The sequence below is a fragment of the Entelurus aequoreus genome, linkage group LG13 (genome assembly GCF_033978785.1).
Source record: "Entelurus aequoreus isolate RoL-2023_Sb linkage group LG13, RoL_Eaeq_v1.1, whole genome shotgun sequence".
In the NCBI taxonomy this organism is placed as follows: domain Eukaryota; kingdom Metazoa; phylum Chordata; class Actinopteri; order Syngnathiformes; family Syngnathidae; genus Entelurus; species Entelurus aequoreus.
Window position 1 is genome coordinate 61346179 of NC_084743.1, and position 25985 is coordinate 61372163.

Sequence of the window (25985 nt, forward strand, 5' to 3'; positions counted from 1 at the left end):
CGTCGATCGCTGGAACGCAGGTGAGCACGGCTGTTGATGGGCAGATGAGGGCTGATGAATGGGCAGATGAGGGCTGGCTGGTGTAGGTGGAGCGCTAATGTTTTTATCATAGCTCTGTGAGGTCCGGTTGCTAAGTTGCTAAATTAGCCTTAGCGCCGTTAGCAACAGCATTGTTAAGCTTTACCAGGCTGAGAATTATTAACCGTGTAGTTGCATGTACATGGTTTAATAGTATTGTTGATCTTCTGTCTATCCTTCCAGTCAGGGATTTATGTATTTTGTTTCTATCTGCATTTGAGAACGATGCTATCACGTTAGCTCTGTAGCTAAGTGTGTCGCCGATGTATTGTCGTGGAGATAAAAGTCACTTTGAATGTCCATTTCGCGTGCTCGACTCTCATTTTCAAGAGGATATAGTATCCGAAGTGGTTTAAAATACAAATCCGTGATCCACAATATAAAAAGGAGAGAGTGTGGAATCCACTGAGCCAGCTTGTACCTAAGTTACGGTCAGAGCGAAAAAAGATACGTCCTGCACTGCCTCTAGTTCTTCACTCTAACGTTCCTCATCCACGAATCTTTCATCCTCGCTCAAATTAATGGGGTAATCGTCGCTTTGTCGCTCCAAATCTCTCTCGCTCCATTGTAAACAAAAGGAAAATTGTGAGGAATATTTCCTCCTGTGACGTCACGCTACTTCCGGTACAGGCAAGGCTTTTTTTTATCAGCGAGCAAAAGTTGCGAACTTTATCCTCGATTTTCTCTACTAAATCCTTTCAGCAAAAATATGGCAATATCGCGAAATGATCAAGTATGACACATAGAATGGATCTGCTATTCCCGTTTAAATAAATAAAAAATAATTTCAGTAGGCCTTTAAAGGCCAAAATCATTTCAGTAGGCCTTTAAAGGCCTACTGAAATGATTTTTAAAGGAGACGTAGGAAGTCAAGGTGAGGTCGGCGGCTAGCGCGGCTAGCGCTCCAACAAAGTCCTCCTGGTTGTGTTGCTGTAGTCCGCTGCTAATACACTGATCCCACCTACAACTGTCTTCTTTGCAGCCTTCATTGTTCATTAAAAAAATTGCAAAAGATGTCCAGAATACTGTGGAATTATGAAATGAAAACAGAGCTTTTTGTATAGGATTCCACGGGGTACCATAACTTCCGTTACTCGGACTTCGTCACGCGCATACGTCATCATACCGCGATGTTTCAGCCGGATATTTCCCGGGAATTTTAAAATGTCACTTTATAAGTTAACCCGGCCGTATTGGCATGTGTTGCAATGTTAAGATTTCATCATTGATATATAAACTATCAGACTGCGTGGTCGCTAGTAGTGGCTTTCAGTAGGCCTTTAACCTTGTTGGAGGTACCGAACCCCACCAGTTTCATATGCGCATTCACCGAACCCTTCTTTAGTGATAAATAAAAAAAAAAAAAAATCCAATTCACAACAAAGTTATGTTTTTTTACTGGTGCACAAAATGAACCGTGCATGAACATCACCTTGTTCAAAGAACAAAACCAACACAGAGCATGAACTCACAACAAATTACACACCTGCAAATCAGATGGAAAATTAGAGGGAACATTGTTTGGGGGTATCCATAGTACGCCGATAGGGAGAAGTATTTATTTACAAGATGAGTCGGGGGTGTCTTGACCTCCGCGCCGGAGGCTCCACCGAACCCCTGAGGCCGACTCACCGAACCCCTAGGGTTCGATCGAACCCAGGTTAAGAACCACTGATCTAGTGGTACGCCAGAGAATCACTTGATCAAAGTACATACAGTGATTTATGTTTCTATTTTCCAAATGCAGTGTTACTGTTCAAACTGTGTGTAATGTTACAGTGGCCAACAATATTAATTGTACTGTGCCTTGTTTTTAATGAATACTTAGGCCTACTACGCTACTGTATTTTAATGTTGGCCATTATGGTGGTACTTGAAGGGCCAAGTTTTTTTCTGAGGTGGCACTTGGTGAAAAACGTTTGAGAACCCCTGGTTCAGGGCTCTCCTTAAGTTTGGCCTTACTCATACAAAATGTTGAAAGTACGTAATATACAAATAAATAATTTTTATTTTTTTATGTTATTTTTAAAACCTTTTTATGTTAAATGCTTTTTTGTCAAAACTGTTTTTTTTACAGCAAAAACACAACATTTGCAAGATTTTTTAACTCAAATATTTGAAGTCCAGTAATTGGAGCCTTAATTGCAATCAATAATTCATAACAACATTGATTTTGGGACATTATTTTTTGAGCAATGAGTTTAAAAAAAAAGAATCCTACTAAAACTTTTGAGGATCCAAAAGGGCCTTGTTCATAAAAGGGTTAAAAACGAGTCAAAATCTTATTTTTCTTTCAATGCTTATGTCTCTAGATCAACTTCAGATCTATCCATCTATTATTAGTTTTTGTTATTTTTACATGTTTTTTGTTTCATGCCCTTTTGGTCAAAGAAAACTTTTTTTTTTTTTTATAGCAAACTCACAAAACATGCATTATGTTCCCAAAAAACATTTAATGATTGCAAAGTAATTGCAGTCTTGAATAGGTCGATAATTCATAACAACATTGATTTTGATTCATTATTATTTTTTGGAGCGATAACAGTTTTAAAGTAAAAAAAACGGCCTGCATGGCAACTTTGTGTTATTAGAGTTAACACGGCAACTTTCCCTCGTTACATTTCACCTGTTTGCTCTTTGATTCAACTTTTTATTGTTTTTTTTGTAAAATAATTTTTAGAACGTGCCGTGGGCCGTTAAAAAAATAAGCTGCGGTGCCTCACTTTGGAGACCCCTGATATTAAACAAAATAAGTGAATAATTATTTCTAATAATTGTAATTCTCACAACATGTAGACAAATTTCCAGTATTTCCTAGATTTTTCTCTGCTATTTGATTTACGGTGCATGTGTTAGAGGGCAGAAAAGAGTGTGTGAGTACAGCTGTTGGTCCGGGTCATGAAATGACGTGCACAGTGACACTGCCACAGGAAGTGGAAGGAACCAAATGGACACACTAGATGTGTGAAAAGGATCGCTATTAGAACAGATGCAAACATGAAACATTTATGAGGGACACGCCTATCACACACACACACTTTCTTGTATTTCTTACCTTCTTGAGACCTGAGAAAAATGCCTACCTCTTTAGGACCACCCTTTCTAGATATATAAAGATTTGTATTTACAACATTAATAATATATACATACTATGCAAATATTAATAAGGTAAGCTTTTATTTTTATTTATTTATTTTTTGTTTGTAATTGGTTTTTAATCTCAATTATTTACTTCAAGTTATTACAGTATGTCTCTATATACATACAGTATGTATTCCATTTTTTGTATTAATTTTGGCCAAAAGGGGCGCATTTCAATTTCTTACACACACTTGTTATTACATAAGTTGGCCAGAGGGGGAGCACTTCTAATTTTTACACACACTTGTTATTTCAAATGTTGACCTGAGGGGGAGCACTTTTAAAACCGACACACAGCCAATTTGAAAAATCCCTCCTTTTTGGGACCACCCTCATTTTGATAGTTTTCACCACCAGGGGTGCAAATGAGGGGGGGGGAGCAGTCTAACCCAGGGCAGCTGTGGCTACAAATGTAGCTTACCACCACCAGGTGTGAATGAATGATGGGTTCTCACTTCTCTGTGAGCGCTTTGAGTATCTAATAATAGAAAAGCGCTATATAAAATCTAATCCATTATTATTATTACTATGGACTGGACTTTCACACTATTATGTTAGATCCACTACGGACTGGACTCTCACACTATTATGTTAGATCCACTATGGACTGGACTCTCACACTATTATGTTAGATCCACTATGAACTGGACTTTCACTATTATGTTAGATTCACTATGGACTGGACTCTCTCACTATTATGTTAGATCCACTATGGACTGGACTCCCACTATTATGTTAGATCCACTATGGACTGGACTCCCACTATTATGTTAGATCCACTATGGACTGGTCTCTCTCACTATTATGTTAGATCCACTATGGACTGGACTCTCTCACTATTATGTTAGATCCACTATGAACTGGACTTTCACTATTATGTTAGATTCACTATGGACTGGACTCTCTCACTATTATTTTAGATCCACTATGGACTGGACTCCCACTATTATGTTAGATCCACTATGGACTGGACTCCCACTATTATGTTAGATCCACTATGGACTGGACTTTCACTATTATGTTAGATTCACTATGGACTGGACTCTCTCACTATTATGTTAGATCCACTATGGACTGGACTCCCACTATTATGTTAGATCCACTATGGACTGGACTCCCACTATTATGTTAGATCCACTATGGACTGGTCTCTCTCACTATTATGTTAGATCCACTATGGACTGGACTCTCTCACTATTATGTTAGATCCACTATGAACTGGACTTTCACTATTATGTTAGATTCACTATGGACTGGACTCTCTCACTATTATGTTAGATCCACTATGGACTGGACTCCCACTATTATGTTAGATCCACTATGGACTGGACTCCCACTATTATGTTAGATCCACTATGGACTGGTCTCTCTCACTATTATGTTAGATCCACTATGGACTGGACTCTCACACTATTATGTTAGATCCACTATGGACTGGACTCCCACTATTATGTTAGATCCACTATGGACTGGTCTCTCTCACTATTATGTTAGATCCACTATGGACCGGACTCTCACACTATTATGTTAGATCCACTATGGACTGGTCTCTCTCACTATTATGTTAGATCCACTATGGACTGGACTCTCACAATATTATGGTAGATCCACTATGGACTGGACTCTCACAATATTATGTTAGATCCACTATGGACTGGTCTCTCTCACTATTATGTTAGATCCACTATGAACTGGACTTTCACTATTATGTTAGATTCACTATGGACTGGACTCTCTCACTATTATGTTAGATCCACTATGGACTGGAATCCCACTATTATGTTAGATCCACTATGGACTGGAATCCCACTATTATGTTAGATCCACTATGGACCGGTCTCTCACTATTATGTTAGATCCACTATGGACTGGACTCTCACACTATTATGTTAGATCCACTATGGACTGGACTCCCACTATTATGTTAGATCCACTATGGACTGGTCTCTCTCACTATTATGTTAGATCCACTATGGACCGGACTCTCACACTATTATGTTAGATCTACTATGGACTGGTCTCTCTCACTATTATGTTAGATCCACTATGGACTGGACTCTCACAATATTATGCTAGATCCACTATGGACTGGACTCTCACAATATTATGTTAGATCCACTATGGACTGGTCTCTCTCACTATTATGTTAGATCCACTATGAACTGGACTTTCACTATTATGTTAGATTCACTATGGACTGGACTCTCTCACTATTATGTTAGATCCACTATGGACTGGACTCCCACTATTATGTTAGATCCACTATGGACTGGACTCCCACTATTATGTTAGATCCACTATGGACTGGTCTCTCTCACTATTATGTTAGATCCACTATGGACTGGACTCTCACACTATTATGTTAGATCCACTATGGACTGGACTCCCACTATTATGTTAGATCCACTATGGACTGGTCTCTCTCACTATTATGTTAGATCCACTATGGACCGGACTCTCACACTATTATGTTAGATCCACTATGGACTGGACTCCCACTATTATGTTAGATCCACTATGGACTGGTCTCTCTCACTATTATGTTAGATCCACTATGGACCGGACTCTCACACTATTATGTTAGATCCACTATGGACTGGACTCCCACTATTATGTTAGATCCACTATGGACTGGTCTCTCTCACTATTATGTTAGATCCACTATGGACTGGACTCTCACACTATTATGTTAGATCCACTATGGACTGGACTCCCACTATTATGTTAGATCCACTATGGACTGGTCTCTCTCACTATTATGTTAGATCCACTATGGACCGGACTCTCACACTATTATGTTAGATCCACTATGGACTGGACTCCCACTATTATGTTAGATCCACTATGGACTGGTCTCTCTCACTATTATGTTAGATCCACTATGGACTGGACTCTCACACTATTATGTTAGATCCACTATGGACTGGACTCCCACTATTATGTTAGATCCACTATGGACTGGTCTCTCTCACTATTATGTTAGATCCACTATGGACCGGACTCTCTCACTATTATGTTAGATCCACTATGGACTGGACTCTCACAATATTATGCTAGATCCACTATGGACTGGACTCTCACAATATTATGCTAGATCCACTCGACGTCCATTGCACCGGTCGCCCAGGGAGGGGGTCCCCCACATCTGCGGTCCCCTCCAAGGTTTCTCATTGTCATCCCATTGGGTTGAGTTTTTCCTTGCCCTGATGTGGGATCTGAGCCGAGGATGTCGTGGCTTATGCAGCCCTTTGAGACACTTGTGATTTAGGGCTATATAAATAAACATTGATTGATTGAAACATTGATAAGCTTCTGTTAGCGAAGAAGACCGGATGTTTTGGTCGGATCTTACGGGACTTGGGACTCTTAACCTAAATCCAACAATTAGCAGAGAGAAAGTTGGTATAAACTCTGAAATTGGGGCACGTTTATAGCAAGGCACGACTGTACATCCAAAATGTATATTATGGCTACTTAATGACAAGCTCGGGGTTGGCGTGCCCGAGATAACCAAAGCCTGCAGGAATATAAACCCCAGACTACAGATGGCAGTAATAACTAACTCATACATAACACATACTCCGTTAGATAGATTTGATTAGATTTCCGATGCAGTGCATTACTTTGTTGCAACCAGCAGAGGCAGTGTTTCACCAACTAGTTTGTGGTTTAACGGAGGTCAACATCAGATCACCGGAGGGATCTCTCTTGGGGTGCAACTCATTATTCTACTCGATATAACACGGAAACAGGAGTTCAGAAGAGATTCTCCGATCCCAATAAAAAATAAAAGTAACAAATAATAATGGAAATAAAACCTAACAAATGTGTCTCCACAACAGACTTGCAGCTCACAACATCCTGAAGACACAACACACACACACATGCACGTAGCAGCTTATTCATTATTAAAGCACCTTTCATCTTCCCTAAAGCTCCCAGGGACGTCCACGTCTCCTCAATCTGCAAGGCGTGCAGGAAGGCTAAGGACTTCTGATCAATATGCCAATACACGCTGACAAGGACACACGATTTATACCAGGGTGTCAAACTTACGGCCCGCGGACAGGTTTAATCCGGCCTGCAAGATTAGTTTGCAAAGTATAATAAACAAGCTGCAATTTTTTTATGAAAGAAACCGCTGTTCTAAATGTGCCCACAGGATGTCGCAATAGTAACCCACGTCACACATGACACTGTTTAAAGATGACGTGTCAGCTGACTTTATTTAAGCGCCCTCTGGATTAGCTTCCGCTACTGCAATCAGCGCAAGTGCAAGCCATCCGGTACTCCCGCTGTGGCTGGCAGCAGATGGCGGCAGACTGATGCATGTATCGACGCACAATACCTTCTTTCATTGTAAATTATCCACTCGGTGGATAAAATAACAAAAACAGAAAGAAGCAAATATTTAATTCAACATGACTATCATCTTTGTAGTCAGAGTTCCGTGCAGCACTCGCAATTGGTTGACGGCACGATGCGCACCCTGAACTACATTGTAAAAATGTTTCTTTTGTTTGTTCTATTTAATTTTATGTTAAAATCTACTGTTCACATTGGTTAAATGTGTAGTTATGTTACCTTGATTTCGACTATGGTGTCATTTTGATAACTGTTTTGTTTGTATTATAATTGTAACATTTGAATGATAGAATATAATAGAATATAATATCAATCAATCAATCAATGTTTATTTATATAGCCCTAAATCACAAGTGTCTCAAAGGGCTGTAATAGAATAGAAAGTACCTTATTGATCCCTGGGGGAAATTCAGCACCACAGTTCGCTCACAATAAACAATAAACACTTAGGTACTTTTTTACATGTGAATAATATAAATACAGTCTATTATACAGAATTATTCACATGTGAATAATATAAATACAGTCTATTATACAGCATTATTCACATGTGAATAATATAAATACAGTCTATTATACAGCATTATTCACATGTGAATAATATAAATACAGTCTATTATACAGAATTATTCACATGTGAATAATATAAATACAGTCTATTCTACAGCATTATTCACATGTGAATAATGCTGAATAGTAGACTGTATTTATATTATTCACATGTAAAAAATACCTGTCTACTATACAGCATTATTCACATGTGAATAATATAAATACAGTCTATTATACAGCATTATTCACATGTGAGTAATATAAATACAGTCTATTATACAGCATTATTCACATGTGAATAATGCTGTATAATAGACTGTATTTATATTATTCACATGTGAATAATGCTGTATAGTAGACAGGTATTTTTTTACATGTGAATAATATAAATACAGTCTATTATACAGCATTATTCACATGTGAGTAATATAAATACAGTCTATTATACAGCATTATTTACATGTGAATAATATAAATACAGTCTATTATACAGCATTATTCACATGTGAATAATATAAATACAGTCTATTATACATCATTATTCACATGTGAATAATATAAATACAGTCTATTATACAGCATTATTCACATGTGAATAATGCTGAATAGTAGACTGTATTTATATTATTCACATGTAAAAAATACCTGTCTACTATACAGCATTATTCACATGTGAATAATATAAATACAGTCTATTATACAGCATTATTCACATGTGAATAATGCTGAATAGTAGACTGTATTTATATTATTCACATGTAAAAAATACCTGTCTACTATACAGCATTATTCACATGTGAATAATATAAATACAGTCTATTATACAGCATTATTCACATGTGAATAATGCTGAATAGTAGACTGTATTTATATTATTCACATGTAAAAAATACCTGTCTACTATACAGCATTATTCACATGTGAATAATATAAATACAGTCTGTTATACAGCATTATTCACATGTGAATAATGCTGAATAGTAGACTGTATTTATATTATTCACATGTAAAAAATACCTGTCTACTATACAGCATTATTCACATGTGAATAATATAAATACAGTCTATTATACAGCATTATTCACATGTGAGTAATATAAATACAGTCTATTATACAGCATTATTTACATGTGAATAATATAAATACAGTCTATTATACAGCATTATTCACATGTGAATAATATAAATACAGTCTATTATACATTTAAGTAAAGTCAAAAAGGTACCTGCTTGGCACTCGGCATCAAGGGTTGGAATTGGCGGTTAAATCACCAAAAATGATTTCCGGGCGCGGCCACCGCTGCCTACTGCTCCCCTCACCTCCCAGGGGGTGATCAAGGGTGATGGGTCAAATGCAGAGAATAATTTCGCCACACCTAGTGTGTGTGTGACAATCATTGGTACTTTAACTTGAACTTAACATATGCATTATACAGTCTGATGGCTGTCGGCATGAAGGACTTCCTGTGTCGTTCCGTGTTGCATTTTGATGATAAATGAATGTGTTGTGGCAGTTGCGGATGTCACCAATGCGGCAGTTTGGCGAAAAACTTGGTTGCTTTATAATGCTGAACTGCCAGCATGATAATGCTAAAAAGGAAGCGCTTACAGTTGAATGGCTTTGTAAATATACTGAGACATAATCTAAGTTCATTGTGTTCTTCATGGGGTTTATACATATAAATAATGCTACATTATTATTATTATTATTATTAGACTTAGACAAACTTTAATGATCCCAAGGGAAATTGTTCCACACAGTAGCTCAGTTACAATGATGGAAAGTGCAAGGATGGAAAGGACAATGCAGGTATAAATAGACTAAATATAGCAATATAAAATATATACGTAATATATACATAATATGTCCCTCAACTGCCTGGTGGAGTGGGTGGGCAGGATCGTCCATGATGGCCAGTAGTTTGTCCAGTGTCCTCCTATCCCTCACTGACACTGTTATTATTATTAACATTACACAACCTTCCCTAGTCATGGCGCAAAAAAAATATATGTATGCAAACAACACAAAAAGGTCAACTCACATGGTCACACAACACAACTTGCTCACTGGACTTTGTGGATATTATAAAACATTTCCAATCACCATAAAATAATTCTAAATTACACCCATTTAAATTCATTACAGTGCATGAAGGGGAAAAATGCAAAACACTCTCTACACACTTATCCATGTTTGGCGCATTTTAGCTGCTTGATATTATATACTTATTAATTAATTATACTTATTAATTATAAATCCATTATATTGATATAATATTTTCACATGTACATACATGTATAGGCTATATATATATATACGTATATATAGTTCATTTACATGCATGCAGTCGGCTTTCGGCCCCCGGCCAAATTTTTTAGGCCCAATGCGGCCTCCCAAGTCAAAAAGTTTAGACAATGTAATGCGTACACACACACACACACACACACACACACACACACACACACACACACACACACACACACACACACACACACACACACACACACACACACACACACACACACACACACACACACACACACACACACACTTTGCGTGGGAAAGCCTCTTCCTCCCCCATACACAATCATGTACATTCAGGAAGGATTAACGCATCAACGCCAACATTTCCACATTAGCATAAATGCAAGATGACAACGGGACATCATTCAACTTGAAGAATTCCGCTTTAATGCCACCGGGCTCTCACACACTCCCCCAAAAACACGTCGCCCCTTCTTGCACCCCATCTTTTATCCCCCTCTGTTCTCCTCCTCCCTCTCCATGGCAACCAGAAATGCCACAGCAATGATGTCATCCCCTCCCGCTGGGGAAAAGGCATTAGCTCATCGTGATTTATTTCTATTGGGTGCCTTTGAAGCAGGAAGTCCCTCAGCCAATGAGTTCGCAGCACTCTTGGGGCCTCGGCACATCGCAAGTGCTTCTTTTCACGACAATAGTTTGTAAATTTTGAACGTTTGTGGCTCCGTCCCGCGAGTCAACACGAGCGTGGAGCAACTGGGAGTAAAGGCTGCGAGCGGCAGCAGTTTCCTTTGTTGCCAGTTAAGCTGGCCCTCAGTCTGGGTCCTTCTGGATGCTTCCACAGGCAGGGGACACAATACAAGCCGCAGCAGGATTCAGGAGAGACCAAAACATCCATTCCAACAAATCTGTGCTATATGCATCACAAATACCATTGAGCAATGATAAAATAAAGTCAGTTTGGACTTTGTTTGCTACTGTTTCCTGTCCTGGTGCTCTTGTTTTGTTACTATTTCCTGTTTGCTCTCTGTGTTTCACAGCACCTTTACTCCCAGTCCTGCCAGCACACCTGTTCCTCATTGTTCAATAGTCCTACTAGGGCTGGGCGATAAAACAATGTCAAAATATGCTGCGATAAGACACGTAATCGATATCAATAAAAAATGCGTACAGTAAAACCGAGAGAAAGCATGAACAAAGGCCCTCGCTCTCTGGTAACCGAGCAACGCAGGAAGTGATCACTGATCGGTGGGAGTGACACGCTAACTGCCAATCAGGTAACAGTATCAGCTATCTAGTTTGGTTGCGCCATCTTGTTGTCTCATGGAGTGAGAAGAAATTGTGGATAAAAGAGGAAAAGTCAACTTGATAGTATGGCAGTTTTGGGGATTTTCTTTAAAAAGGGACCGTAGTCAGACCAATGTGGTCTGCAAATGATCCAAGGCGCTCGTCCCCACCAAGACCGCTAATACCACACCACCTTAGCCGCGCTCACCCTTTAGAGCACAGCTGTAACTTCCTGCCACTATACCTGCAGACAATAGTTCTTCTCAAATTTCTCTAGGTTTACATTTTCACACTTTGCACTATTTTCTTACACTTTATTAAGCATTTCTTACATATTACTTATTTTTGCACCTGCATTTTAAGAGCTTATTGTTAAGTGTTCAATTTTGTTTGCATTAAATTCATATATAATTCATTAACTCAACGACTCAAGCAAGTCGTTTTTTGCACGTTATCTATATGTTCTGTAGGACTGTGAATCTTTGGGTGTCCCGTGATTCGATTCAATATCGATTCTTGGGGTCACGATTCGATTCAAAATCGATTTTTTTTTTTTCAATTCAACACGATTCTCGATTCAAAAACGATTTTTTTCCCGATTCAAAAGGATTCTCTATTCATTCAATACATAGATTTCAGCAGGATCTACCCATGTCTGCTGACATGCAAGCAGAGTAGTAGATTTTTGTAAAAAGCTTTTATAATTGTAAAGGACAATGTTTTATCAACTGATTGCAATAATGTAAATTTGTTTTAACTATTAAATGAACCAAAAATATGACTTATTTTATCTTTGTGAAAATATTGGACACAGTGTTGTCAAGCTCATGAGATGCGATGCAAGTGTAAGCCACTGTGACACTATTGTTCTTTTTATTTATTTTTTATAAATGTCTAATGATAATGTCAATGAGGGATTTTTAATCACTGCTATGTTGAAATTGTAACTAATATTGATACTGTTGTTGATAATATTCATTTTTGTTTCACTACTTTTGGTTTGTTCTGTGTCGTGTTCGTGTGTCCTCTCAATTGCTCTGTTTATTGTAGTTCTGAGTGTTGCTGGGTCGGGTTTGGTTTTGGAATTGGATTGCATTGTTATGGTATTGCTGTGTATTGTTTTGTTGGATTGATTAATTAAAAAATAAAATTAAAAAAATAAAATAAAATTAAAAAATAAATAAATAAAATAAAAATCGATTTTTTTTAAAAATGAGAATCGATTCTGAATCGCACAACAATAGAATCGCGATTCGAACTCGAATCGATTTTTTCCCACACCCCTAATGTTCTGTATTATGTACATTTTCAGAATCTGCTTGTTTTATTTTGGGACAAAGTAAAAAAAAGAAAACAATCTGAATTAGTTTTTATATTCAAGTTATCCCGTCCGGCCCACATGGGCGTAGGTTTTCCTCCATGTGGCCCCTGAGCTATAATGAGTTTGACACCCCTGTACTACTGTATGCTTGCAAGTATACTAGTGGCATATATCATATAATGCAAAAATAATTATCATTTATAATTGATTTAACTAGTAAAACTGGATCATATTGTAAACACACCTTAATATTGGGGGTTCTGTGATTAGAACATTTAATCCCAATTTTCAAACCCACACATTACACACTACAAAAGGTGAGTAACTAAGCATACAAAGTATGTGCATCTTCTCGATAGGAACTGATGTGAAGCTTGCACCACATTTAAGGAAGTGAAGGACAATGTGATCGTAGGACAATGAGCCATTTTAGCTCCGAAATATCACTTTTAGTAAAACACAAAGATTTTTGTTCATGGCCGAACGCAACCGAGTTTACACTCTGGATCAACTGTTCCTGAGAACCATAGAGCATAACCACTGGTGTAAAAACCCACAAAGGGAAGTGTCACACAGTCAGCTGCTTCACTTCAATGCTCACTCACCTCCACAGATTCAATAAAGTATCGTTTTTCTATTTTATATTCTATATACTGTGGTGAATTAACACTTATGGCTAAAAAATGTATCATGTAATAAGTATTTTACTATGGTCGATATCAATAATTATAGATTTTTTTTATGACCTATCTAAAGTAAGGACCAGGACAAAAATATATTAAATGCAGCTGGGATAGGCTCCAGCACCCCCCGCAAACCCAAAAGGGACAAGCGGTAGAACATGTATGGATCGATTATATATATGTAATTATATATGGTAAACATATATGGTAAACATAACTTCTTAAAATGAAGGTGCAAAAATAAGGTATATGTAAGAAATGCTTAATGAAGTGTAGGAAAATAGTGCAAACTTAGAGAAACCTGAGAATAACTATTTTTCTTCCAGGAAGTTACAGCCGTGCTCTAAAGGGTGAGCACGGTATTAGCAGTCTTGATGGGGACGAGCGCCTTGTGCACTTGTACACACATTTGATAATTTGAGTTGAGTTGAGTTGAGTTTGAGTTTATTTCGAACATGCAAGCATACAACATGATACATCACAATTTCCAGTTTCTCTTTTCAACATGTTCGAAAAGGAGTAGGAAGAAGCAGAGCTTATTTAATCCTACCCCTTTTCTTTTACATAACAGTTGCTAAAACTTTTGTTCACTTCCTTGTTTGTTAATTTGTTGTTTTCAACTTGTGTGTCCGCATGTCACATTCGAACAATAAATATTAAATACTGTATATTATAATTAATGTATGTTTTACTCCATAAGTTGTCTTGTGGGAATAACTTTCAGAGTCATGTTTGTTCTAATCAACTCTACCTGTTGGGATCTTTATCTTTAATTTATATTTATGTATGGATGCTATGGCTTAAACACATTAATTTGGGGGGCGGGGTTGATTTGAAAAATTGGATATGAGGGCCAGCATGGACGAATAGAACAGACAAGCCATTGTAATGTCTGCTCGCGGAAAAACAAAAATCGTAATCTACGATTCGACTCCCTCGAATGGCCTTGACGCAGGAGCAGGCTGTTCTGAAAACATCCCCGAGGACACCTCAATGATGGACGCTTTTGACCTCCCTCCCTCCTCAACGACACCTGGAGTCGAACTTTTGCTTGCATGCAGAACGGCCCCAGGCCTATGGACACTACATCAACACACCCAAGACAATGGGCATATACACACACAAAACCCAACCCCACCCCACGCCTTCACCACCGCTTGATTCCCCTTCGGGGTGATGGACGGCTGGCAGCGCTTCATAGCAGCAGTCGACCTCTAGGGTCCCAACTCCCCCTACCCCTCTGTTGCGAGTTGTCGTGATTAAATGTAACACATTTATGTGTGCATGGCATGGAGGTTTTTTCCCACTCCAGACTAGGCCCCCTTAGGAGCCCAGTTTAGATTGTATTTTTTTACTCATCTTCTTCCCCAGCGTTTTACTTTTTTGTTATCTTTTACGGGGCGCCTTTGGCGACCCATCAGCGTTCCTGTTCTGTAACCCTGTACACTGTTTGTTTGTCTAATCTTGAACGGGTTTGTGCTGAAAACATAGTGTCGTTGTACTTGTTGCAAGGACAATAAAGACCTATCCTAGCCTATTTATTTTAAAAACTGGCGTTCCACATTCAAACATACTGGTGCAGAGAACTGTTAAAATTACAATATTAAAATGACCAAATTGTTCATATTTCCGATATATGAACAAGTTATACAATCTTTGAAACACTTTGACAAAAGTGCAAAAAGATTTCTGCCGCCGCACTTACTTGGTGCGCTGAAGTCGCTTCACGCTGTGCTCAGTCTTTGCTGCCATTGCCCCCGCAGAACCAAGGCCGTTATTTTGAAAAGCCACACTCGCGTCCATCGTGCTGGTGCTGAACTCGCAAAGTGCGATGAGTCTCACAACCTCGTTGTCATTAACGACGCTCCTGCTCTCTGCCCTATCTCTCCCGCCTTTTGTTTCCTCCCACACAGCAGCTGCCTTTTTGTCCCCAACTACTTCCTGTCGCCGGCCTGGTCCGCTGGGAGCCCACTTGACTCTGTGACATCACGGCCTCCACCAACAGAACACACGTTTTGGACCGTCTCAGACCTCAATTGAGTAAATATCCTCTAAACAAGCAAATAAAAAATAAACTAGGGATGCACGATACGGATAACTTCCTGTTTGCAAGATTGACACCAATAACATATTTATATCTATTATTTTTCAAATGAGAATTTGACTGTAGTTTGAGCACACCCGGATGTAAGAAAAAGTCAAATAATGGCGGAGTTGATCAACTGTACCAGTGGATTTGTCCACCCGTCGTGATGGATGGTTTAGACCAGGGGTCGGCAACCCGCGGCTCTAGAGAGCCCTAGTGGCTCTCTGGAGCTTTTTCATAAATGTATGAAAAATTGAAAAAGATGAGGGGAAAAAAGTATATTTTTTGTTTTAATATGGTTTCTGTAGGAGGACAAACATGACACAAACCTCCCTAATTGTTATAAATCACACTGTTTATATTAAACATGCTTCACTGATTCAAGTATTTGGCGAGCACCGTTTTGTCCTACTAATTTTGGCGGTCCTTGAACTCACCGTAGTTTTGTTTACATGTATAACTTTCTCCGACTCTAGGACGTGTTTTACGCCACTTTTTTTCTGTCTCATTTTGTCCACCAAACTTTCAACGTTGTGCGTGAATGCACAAAGGTGAGTTTTGTTGATGTTATTGACTTGTGTGGAGTGCTAATCAGACATATTTGGTCACTGCATGACTGCAAGCTAATCGATGCTAACATGCTATTTAGGCTAGCGATATGTACATATTGCATCATTATGCCTCATTTGTAGCTATATTTGAGCTCATTTAGTTTCCTTTAAGTCATCTTAATTCAATTTATATGTCATGACACACTATCTGTATGTAATATGGCTTTTAACTTTTTGCGGCTCCAGACAGATTTGTTTTTGTATTTTTGGTCCAATATGGCTCTTTCAACATTTTGGGTTGCCGACCCCTGGTTTAGACAGAGCTGTGAGCAATTGAATATCAAATTGGATAACATCTCGGAGAAGCTTTCCACTCTGCAAAGCGAAATTACGACCAATTTGAGCGCGAGGATGAACCATTAGAGCTGACAAACCATAGGAACGTGTTTGCTCGCCTAACCAAAAACAATTCTTATCTACAATTTGGCTCCCACCGCAATGTGCTTGGCTGGGTCAGGCTGTAAACACCCTGGTAAGACCAGTTCAGCTAAAACCGCTCTGAAAAATCCCTCCCCTCCTTCTTCAAGGACACCTGGGACGTCGACTCTGTTCAAGGACGCCGAGCGGTGCGGCCTCAAGGCTTATGGACAAAACACGCACCCATAGATTACTCCAGTGTTTTTCAACCAAATTATGCAACTTCACCTAATTGGTCCAAAAAATATTTTTTGCACATCAATAATTATAATAATGAGCCGTTGTCTAGTGTCTGTGCTGTGTGGAGCTTGGCAGGGTAACCATGTATCAACTAAGGTAACTCCATATCAGTAGGTGGCAGCAGGTAGTTCATTGCTTTGTAGAAGTCGGAACGCGTCGAGGAGGATTTGTCGTGATCCCAACATGCAGAGCACAGCGGGAGACAGCATGCGGGTAAAAAAAGGTATGTAACGCTTAAACCAAAAATGAACAAAAGGCAAGTCCCGCTAGGAAAAGGCACTGAAGCATGGGGATGGCTATGCAAAACAGAAGTAAAACGGAACTGGCTACAAAGTAAACAAAAAAAGAATGCTGGACGACAGCAAAAACTTACAGCGCGTGGAGCAAAGACGGCGTCCACAAAGTACATCCGTACATGACATGACAATCAACAATGTCCCCACAAAGGATAGCGTACGCACAACTTAAATAGTCTTGATTGCGACAACAAAGCAGGTGCGGGCAATAGCACTCAAAAGGAAGGCGTGAAGCTGCTACAGGAGAACAACAACAAAACAGAAAGGGTCACCAAAATAACAGCGCAAGACAGGAACTAAAGCACTACACACAGGAAACAACAACAAACTCAACCTGGTGGAGTTTCATTTTTTAACCTTTTCTGCTGGTGGTGTGCCTCCGTATTTTTTTAATGAAAAAAAATGTGCCCTGGCTCAAAAAAGGTTGAAAATTACTGATGTAGACCACATTTAGAATTTTTTTTTTAATAATATGACTCCTTTAATGCGCCCTATAATCCGGTGCACCTTATGTATGAAAAAAGATTGAAAATAGACCATTCATCTGCAGTGCGCGTTATAATTCGGTGCGCCCTATGGTCCGGAAAATACAATAATTGTGATTATAATTTTTGCTGTGATCGTCCAAACCCACTGGAAAATAACCCCCAAAGTCAGGGAAATGATTGCAGTACTCCGGAAATACAGAAGGAATGGGACTAGCATAGGGATGTCCGATAATATCGGACTGCCGATATTATCGGCCGATAAATGCTTTAAAATGTGATATCGGAAATTATCGGTATCGGTTTCAAAAAGTAAAATGTATGACTTTTTAAAACGCCACTGTGCACACGGACGTAGGGAGAAGTACAGAGCGCCAATAAACCTTAAAGGCACTGCCTTTGTGTGTCGGCCCAGTCACATAATATCTACGGCTTTTCACACACACAAGTGAATGCAAGGCATACTTGGTCAACAGCCATACAGGTCACACTGAGGGTGACCGTATAAACAACTTTAACACTGTTACAAATATGCGCCACACTGTGAACCCACACCAAACAAGAATGACAAACACATTTCGGGAGAACATCCGCACCGTAACACAACATAAACACAACAGAACAAATACCCAGAACCCCTTGCAGCACTAACTCTTCCGGGACGCTACAATATACACCCCCGCTACCACCAAACCCCGCCCCCCAACACCGCCCACCTCAACCCCTCATTGTTTAATGCAGTGGTCCCCAACCTTTTTGTACTTGAAAATTTGTAGTAAAAAAAAAAAAATTTTTTTTTTTTTTTTTTGTGTCATAAAGAAATACAATCATATGTGCTTACAGACTGTATCCCTGCAGACTGTATTGATTTATATTGATATATATAGTATATATTGTTTTTTATGTTGATTTAATTTAAAAAAAAAAAAAAAAATTTTTTTTTTTTTTTTTTAACTTCTTGTTCGGCCGCGGCCCGGTACCAATCGGTCCACGGACCGGTACCGGTGTTTGGGGACCACTGGTTTAATGCATCCAGCGGGGCATCACAACAAAATTAGGCGTAATAATGTGTTAATTCCACGACTGTATATATCGGTACCGGTTGATATCGGAATCGGTAATTAAGAGTTGGACAATATCTGCAAAAAACTCTTCAGGGAGGCTACAATACACCCCCCCCCCTCCTCAACCCCGCCCACCTCAACCTCCTCATGCTGTCTCAGAGAGAGCATGTCCCAAATTCCAAGCTGCTGTTTTGAGGCATGTTAAAAAAAATAATGCACTTTGTGACTTCAATAATAAATATGGCAGTGCCATGTTGGCATTTTTTTTCCATAACTTGAGTTGATTTATTTTGGAAAACCTTGTTACATTGTTTAATGCATCCAGCGGGGCATCACAACAAAATTAGGCATAATAATGTGTTAATTCCACGACTGTATATATCGGTATCGGTTGATATCGGAATCGGTAATTAAGAGTTGGACAATATCGGAATATCGGACATCGGCAAAAAAGCCGTTATCGGACATCTCTAAACTAGTAAAAAAACAACAAAGCAGTACGAGAGTACGAGCAAGGTCACCAATCACACTTACAGAAGGTGATAAGGTCAAAGTACAAAATTGATCCAAATTGAGTTAAATAAAATGTTTCAAAAATGTGAAGAAAACTGTAGAAAAGACACTTTCCGTACGTGTATGCAGTAAGAGTTTGACTTCACACATTAAGAATCTAATGTGCACATCCAAGCATCACTATAGCAACGGTATCTAGGTAACAATTCACACATAACTCATTTCTGTGACCGCACAATCTGCGAACGAATGATCCACAGCTACAATTGTCACATCTTCATCGCGGGGTTGTTGCCGAGGTGCTGCAGTTTGTGTTGCCGGGCAGACTTGGTGTGCAGCGAGAAAAAACAGCCGAGTCACCGCTGCCCTTTCTGGGTCTCTGCTGCTTCGGCAAAGCTCACGGTCGCCCACGGCAACGGCGGGCAGGCGGTGATGGACATCATCATCATCATTATCTTCCACCTTTGACCGTGTTGACGTTTTCTCTTCAACACGCTTGGTCACAATATAGGGAGCGGCGTTATCATGGCGATGACGAGTCCAAAGTGTGTCATCGGAGGATATTTCTTTCCTCTAAAGCAGCAGTAGCAACACAATGAAAAGTGCAAACTAAGCCCAGTCAGCTGGGATTCATGTCAAAGTGCTTGGTGAGCAGAAAACGCAGCGCACAGTAGATAGCATTTTTATTTAAAAAAAACTGCATCACAGCAAACTACAACCTGAATGAACAAACTAACAACAAACATACAGGCAAGTTATACGGCTATCCGACTATGTGTGATGATTGCAGGGTGCAGAGAAGGTAGGCAAAGTGCAAGCAGTTCCCTTTATCGGAGTGAGAGGCACAAAAATAAATAAACACAGGTCGAGCAGGAACTCAGAAAGCCACAGACCACTTTGGCGTACAGAAAACAATGAAGCAGCACTGATAAAGGGAACATGGTGAAACTGAATAGAGGTAGTTAAGAATGTGGAACAGGTATGCTGGCGGGAAACGGAACAAAAAGTCAAACGCAGAGACCGAACAGGAAATGCTACCAAAACAAGAGCAGCAGGTCAGGTGGGATCATGACAGTTTGTCTTGCATGTATGGAAACATTGACAATAACGAATATTTGTAGTCTTGAAGGTCGGTCTGCGTGTAAAATGCCCGATATTGTGCAAAGCCGGACAGCCAGTTAACATCTAAATGTCCTCCAATAAAACACGTAATTTTAGTCAAGTCATTTACAAAAGGTGAACGTGCTAGGCTACAGGCTAGTCGTAGCTGGCAGCTACACAACAGCTAAGCACACAAGCCAGACATACGTAATAAGTGTCCTTCATGGAAGAATATTGCAGTGTAAAAAATATGTCCATATAAACAAGTATTAAATGTCCGATAATGGCTTTTTTGCAGATATCCGATATTGTCCAACTCTTAATTACCGATTCCGATAACCGATACCGATATATACAGTCGTGGAATTAACACATTATTATGCCTAATTTTGTTGTGATGCCCCGCTGGATGCATTAAAGGCCTACTGAAACCCACTACTACCGACCACGCAGTCTGATAGTTTATATATCAATGATGAAATCTTAACATTATAACACATGCCAATACGGCCGGGTTAACTTATAAAGTGACATTTTAAATTTGCCGCTAAACTTCCGGTTCGAAACGCCTCTGAGGATGACGTATGCGTGTGACGTAGCCCGGCGAACACGGGTATGCCTTCCACATTGAAGCCGATATGAAAAAGCTCTGTTTTCATTTCATAATTCCACAGTATTCTGGACATCTGTGTTCGTGAATCTGTTTCAATCATGTTCATTGCATTATGGAGAAGGAAGCCAAGCAAGCAAAGAAGAAAGTTGTCGGTGCGAAATGGACGTATTTTTCGAACGTAGTCAGCCACAACAGTACACAGCCGGCGCTTCTTTGTTTACATTCCCGAAAGATGCAGTCAAGATGGAAGAACTCGGATAACAGAGACTCTAACCAGGAGGACTTTTGATTTGGATACACAGACGCCTGTAGAGAACTGGGACAACACAGACTCTTACCAGGATTACTTTGATTTGGATGACAAAGACGCAGACGTGCTACTGTGAGTATGCAGCTTTGGCTTTTTTTTGCGTATGTACGTAACTTTTTTAAAATATATAAGCTTTATGAACCTTGGGTTAGGTGAACGGTCTTTTGGGCTGAGTGATTGTGTGTGTTGATCATGTGTTTGAATTGTATTGGCGTGTTCTATGGAGCTAGGAGCTAGCAGAGGAGCTAGGAGCTAGCATAACACGTACCGTACCGTAAGTGCGCGTCACGTACGTAACTTTTTAAAAATATATAAGCTTTATGAACCTTGGGTTAGGTGAACGGTCTTTTGGGCTGAGTGATTGTGTGTGTTGATCAGGTGTTTGAATTGTATTGGCGTGTTCTATGGAGCTAGGAGCTAGCAGAGGAGCTAGGAGCTAGCATAACAAACACGCAGGTGTTATTATGCAGGATTAATTTGTGGCATATTAAATATAAGCCTGGTTGTGTTGTGGCTAATAGAGTATATATATGTCTTGTGTTTATTTACTGTTGTAGTCATTCCCAGCTGAATATCAGGTACCGTGAGTATGCAGCCTTGGCTGCTAAACATTCGATAACTTGACCGTATGTGCGCGTCACGTACGTAACTTTTTAAAAATATATAAGCTTTATGAACCTTGGGTTAGGTGAACGGTCTTTTGGGCTGAGTGATTGTGTGTGTTGATCAGGTGTTTGAATTGTATTGGCGTGTTCTATGGAGCTAGGAGCTAGCAGAGGAGCTAGGAGCTAGCATAACAAACACGCAGGTGTTTTTATGCAGGATTAATTTGTGGCATATTAAATATAAGCCTGGTTGTGTTGTGGCTAATAGAGTATATATATGTCTTGTGTTTATTTACTGTTGTAGTCATTCCCAGCTGAATATCAGGTCACCCCCGGCTCTCACAGCATCTTCCCTATCTGAATAGCTTCAACTCCCCACTAGTCCTTCACTTGCACTTTACTCATCCACAAATCTTTCATCCTCGCTCAAATTAATGGGGAAATTGTCGCTTTCTCGGTCCGAATCTCTCTCACTTCATGCGGCCATCATTGTAAACAATAGGGAACTTTGCGTATATGTTCAACTGACTACGTCACGCTACTTCCGGTAGGTGCAAGCCTTTTTTTTATCAGATACCAAAAGTTGCAATCTTTATCGTCGTTGTTCTATACTAAATCCTTTCAGCAAAAATATGGCAATATCGTGAAATGATCAAGTATGACACATAGAATAGATCTGCTATCCCCGTTTAAATAAAAAAAATTCATTTCAGTAGGCCTTTAAACAATGAGGGGTTGAGGTGGGCGGGGTTTGGTGGTAGCGGGGGGTGTATATTGTAGCGTCCCGGAAGAGTTAGTGCTGCAAGGGGTTCTGGGTATTTGTTCTGTTGTGTTTATGTTGTGTTACGGTGCGGATGTTCTCCCGGAATGTGTTGGTCATTTTTGTTTGGTGTGGGTTCACAGTGTGGCGCATATTTGTAACAGTGTTAAAGTTGCTTATACGGCCACCCTCGGTGTTACCTGTATGGCTGTTGACCAAGTATGCGTTGCATTCACTTCTGTGTGTGTGGAAGCCACATATATTGTGTGACTGGGCTGTGACGCTGTTTGTATGGAGGAAAAGCGGACGTGACGACATGTTGTAGAGGACGCTAAAGGCAGTGCCTTTAAGGCACGCCCCCAATATTGTTTTCTCCGGGTGGAAATCGGGAGAAATTCGGGAGAATGGTTGCCCCGGGAGATTTTCGGGAGGGGCACTGAAATTCGGGAGTCTCTCGGGAAAATCGGCAGGCTTGGCAAGTATGCCCCACGTCCGTGTTTTACCGGATATGTACCGCGCCGTACAGCGGCGTTTTAAAAAGTCATTAATTTTACTTTTTGAAACCGATACCGATATTTCCGATATTACATTTTAAAGCATTTATCGGTCGATATTATCGGACATCTCTAGTATTAAATCATTATAGTTGCATATTACTGACGCATACAAAGTCTCCGAAAGCAGAAGCCTATTGGACAGTGTCCAGTAACAAACGTGTCTGCATCATTCAACTTATGGCATCATGAGCTTAGCTAAGTACCACTCCACTTCAACTCAAAAGACAGCATAAATCCATTCCAGGCGGTTAATAATTGATAAATTGGTGTTTTTCCAAACCTACCATTTCATATCTGTTTGATTTATATCACTTGATCAAACCTTTTCTGAGATTCCACACTGCAAAAGAATAAAATTATGCATGATTCCTGCGAATGTTGTATGGGACCACTATCGATATGAACCAGAACGCAAGGCACAAGTGTAGGAAGTGAAAAAGTTGTATCAGGAACATTAAAAGTAGGTTAAACTACAATTGAGAGTTTAAAATAGGTTAAGTAGTGTCAACAGTAGGCAAGGTAACTGAACCTTAGGGATGTCCCACATCAGAGGTTCTACCATATTACTTTAAATCCAGCTCCTGGACCGGATCACCTCACCTCAAGTCTACCACAACAAGAGTCAGCAAGATGCAATCATCTCAGATTACATGCCAAAGCTGTGGTTCAGGTGACTTTGTACACCTTCTCACCAATCTACTGGTGTTTCCATGAATACTCCCCAGCTTCTGTCACACTGTCACAGTCTGCCCTCTGCTGGACAAACTATGCAAGGACCTCACTGACAAAAAAATAATTACATTCTTCATCTTTGCAGTTACAAAGTTAAAAGTACCAATGATTGTCACAAAATTATTCTCTGCATTTGACCCATCACCCTTGATCACCCCCTGGGAGGTGAGGGGAGCAGTGAGCAGCAGCGGTGGCCGTGCCCGGGAATCATTTTTGGTGATTTAACCCCCAACCCTTATATATACTGTATAGTACTTATATACTGTATATATATATGAGGGCTTTCAATTTTCAATTGATTTAAAAAAAAAAATCAGATTAATGACATTTTAGAATTTGGATTAATCACAGGTAATTCTTACTTGCATGATTAAAATTTGCTTCAGAAAAGACCCCAATATTTGTGCACAAATATATTTTATTGTCATTCAGGAACCTTTTAAAACTTTTATTTAAATGCATGCCATTTATTTATTAGTAACTGTTTTTGTCAGAATAATTGTATCTAAGTTATCACAAAACTTGCCATGAGTTCCCGGCAAGAGGACAAAAGCTGTCTTACCAAACAAAAGGCTTGTAAAACTCCACTGTGTAGGATGGGAAGCGACATGAAGGTGTTCTATTTCTTTGATGTATTGTAACCCACAGAAAAGATTTTGTCTTGACCCGAGAACTACATAGCGGAGAGGAAGCAGGAACAGACTCCCCTCCAGGCGACCTTTTCTTTGAACTGTTTACAACCTTTTCTTTTAACTGTTTTGTAATCAAAGACGATGGCTGTTTACGACCCCCGTCCCTTAGAAACAGCTGTTGCCATGTTATCAGGGAAAGTCCAAATAAAAGAGGAGGTGTACAATCTTTCGTAATTGAGCGTGGAACACTGTGCAAGGGTACAGGAGTACGCGTTTCTCCTCATTGAGCCAAATTTAATTCTGTCTCTGTTTAATTCCTTGCTTCTTGTCCTGTTTAATAGATGTCATCAGCGTTTGAACCTGACAGTTTTATCTAAAGTTCTTTCAGGATGTATTTTCGGAGTGAAATTTGTCAGCGGGCACACCAGTCGTAGTCTCCTCACTCATTTCTGTACCGACGTATGCATTGATCTGATCACTGACCTTGTAGCGATTAAGGTAAAAGACCACGCACGGTACAAAAAAAAGGTTCATTTAAGTGTGTTCATGATTAATGCACATTTTTTTTGCGATTAATCACGAGCTGACTCGTTAATTTTACAAGCCCTAGTAGAAATATGATTAAGTACATATTGTAGATCCAAAAAAACAAACATGAAAAACAGAAATACTAACCATCTGGAGTTTTACCGCGGTTATTATTAATACTGTTTATCGTTACAGCCCTACCAGGAAGTGACAAGGTATTCCCCGGGAGTGGCCGTGTTGTAGTGGCCGGGTGACGCTTGGGGGATCATCCGAGCTCGTGGTGAGTACTGTGATTTAAAGTAGAACCCACCCAAGGCTACTATATCCGGTGAAACGAGTGTAAAAGTGACTAAATGGGTGTTATTTCATGTTTCGAGGACTCTACTTAATGGAAATTGCGGAAATTTGTTTCCCCCAGTCAAGCTTGGAACCGCACTTTACAAACAAACATTCATATTCACCCTTATAGACAATTTTGTCTCCAAATTAGCCTAACAAGCATGACTGAGCGCCTGAAAAGAAAGCCCACACAGGTTGTTCAAACAGAGAGGTTGCAAACGAGATTAGAAACCTGATCCCCGGACTGGGAGGCGGACGTTCTAAACGCATTGCTGCCCTCCATCAACATGATTTCTCTGATAGAGTCTTCTATATTGACTTTCTGTGTACGTGATTGATGACTTACGCAATACAAAGCATGAATAGAAGTGCTTCACACAAAGTCACACGTGCACTCACACGTGCA

At 39.6% G+C, this 25985-nt stretch overlaps 1 protein-coding gene and 1 long non-coding RNA gene across 4 annotated transcripts in view; one reads left to right on the forward strand and one right to left on the reverse strand.

Annotated features, from left to right (window-relative positions):
* The window catches only part of LOC133663566 (uncharacterized), a 136075-nt gene that overhangs the window by 81839 nt on the left and 28251 nt on the right, over positions 1 to 25985 (forward strand). Inside the window, exon 5 of one of the 2 annotated variants that reach the window (XR_009828370.1) lies at positions 25436 to 25520. This is a non-coding gene — a long non-coding RNA (uncharacterized LOC133663566). Of the gene's footprint in view, positions 1 to 15603; positions 15720 to 25435; positions 25521 to 25985 lie in introns of those variants that run through there. The other variant, XR_009828372.1, reaches the window with a different exon arrangement.
* limk1a (LIM domain kinase 1a) overlaps positions 1 to 25985 on the reverse strand; it is a 111864-nt gene that overhangs the window by 74993 nt on the left and 10886 nt on the right. Inside the window, exon 1 of one of the 2 annotated variants that reach the window (XM_062068125.1) lies at positions 15396 to 15566. The exons of the other annotated variant lie outside the window; for it this stretch is intronic. Coding sequence (XP_061924109.1) covers positions 15396 to 15493 — 98 coding nt within the window. The 5' untranslated portion in view covers positions 15494 to 15566. Of the gene's footprint in view, positions 1 to 15395; positions 15567 to 25985 lie in introns of those variants that run through there. 2 annotated transcript variants of the gene reach the window in all.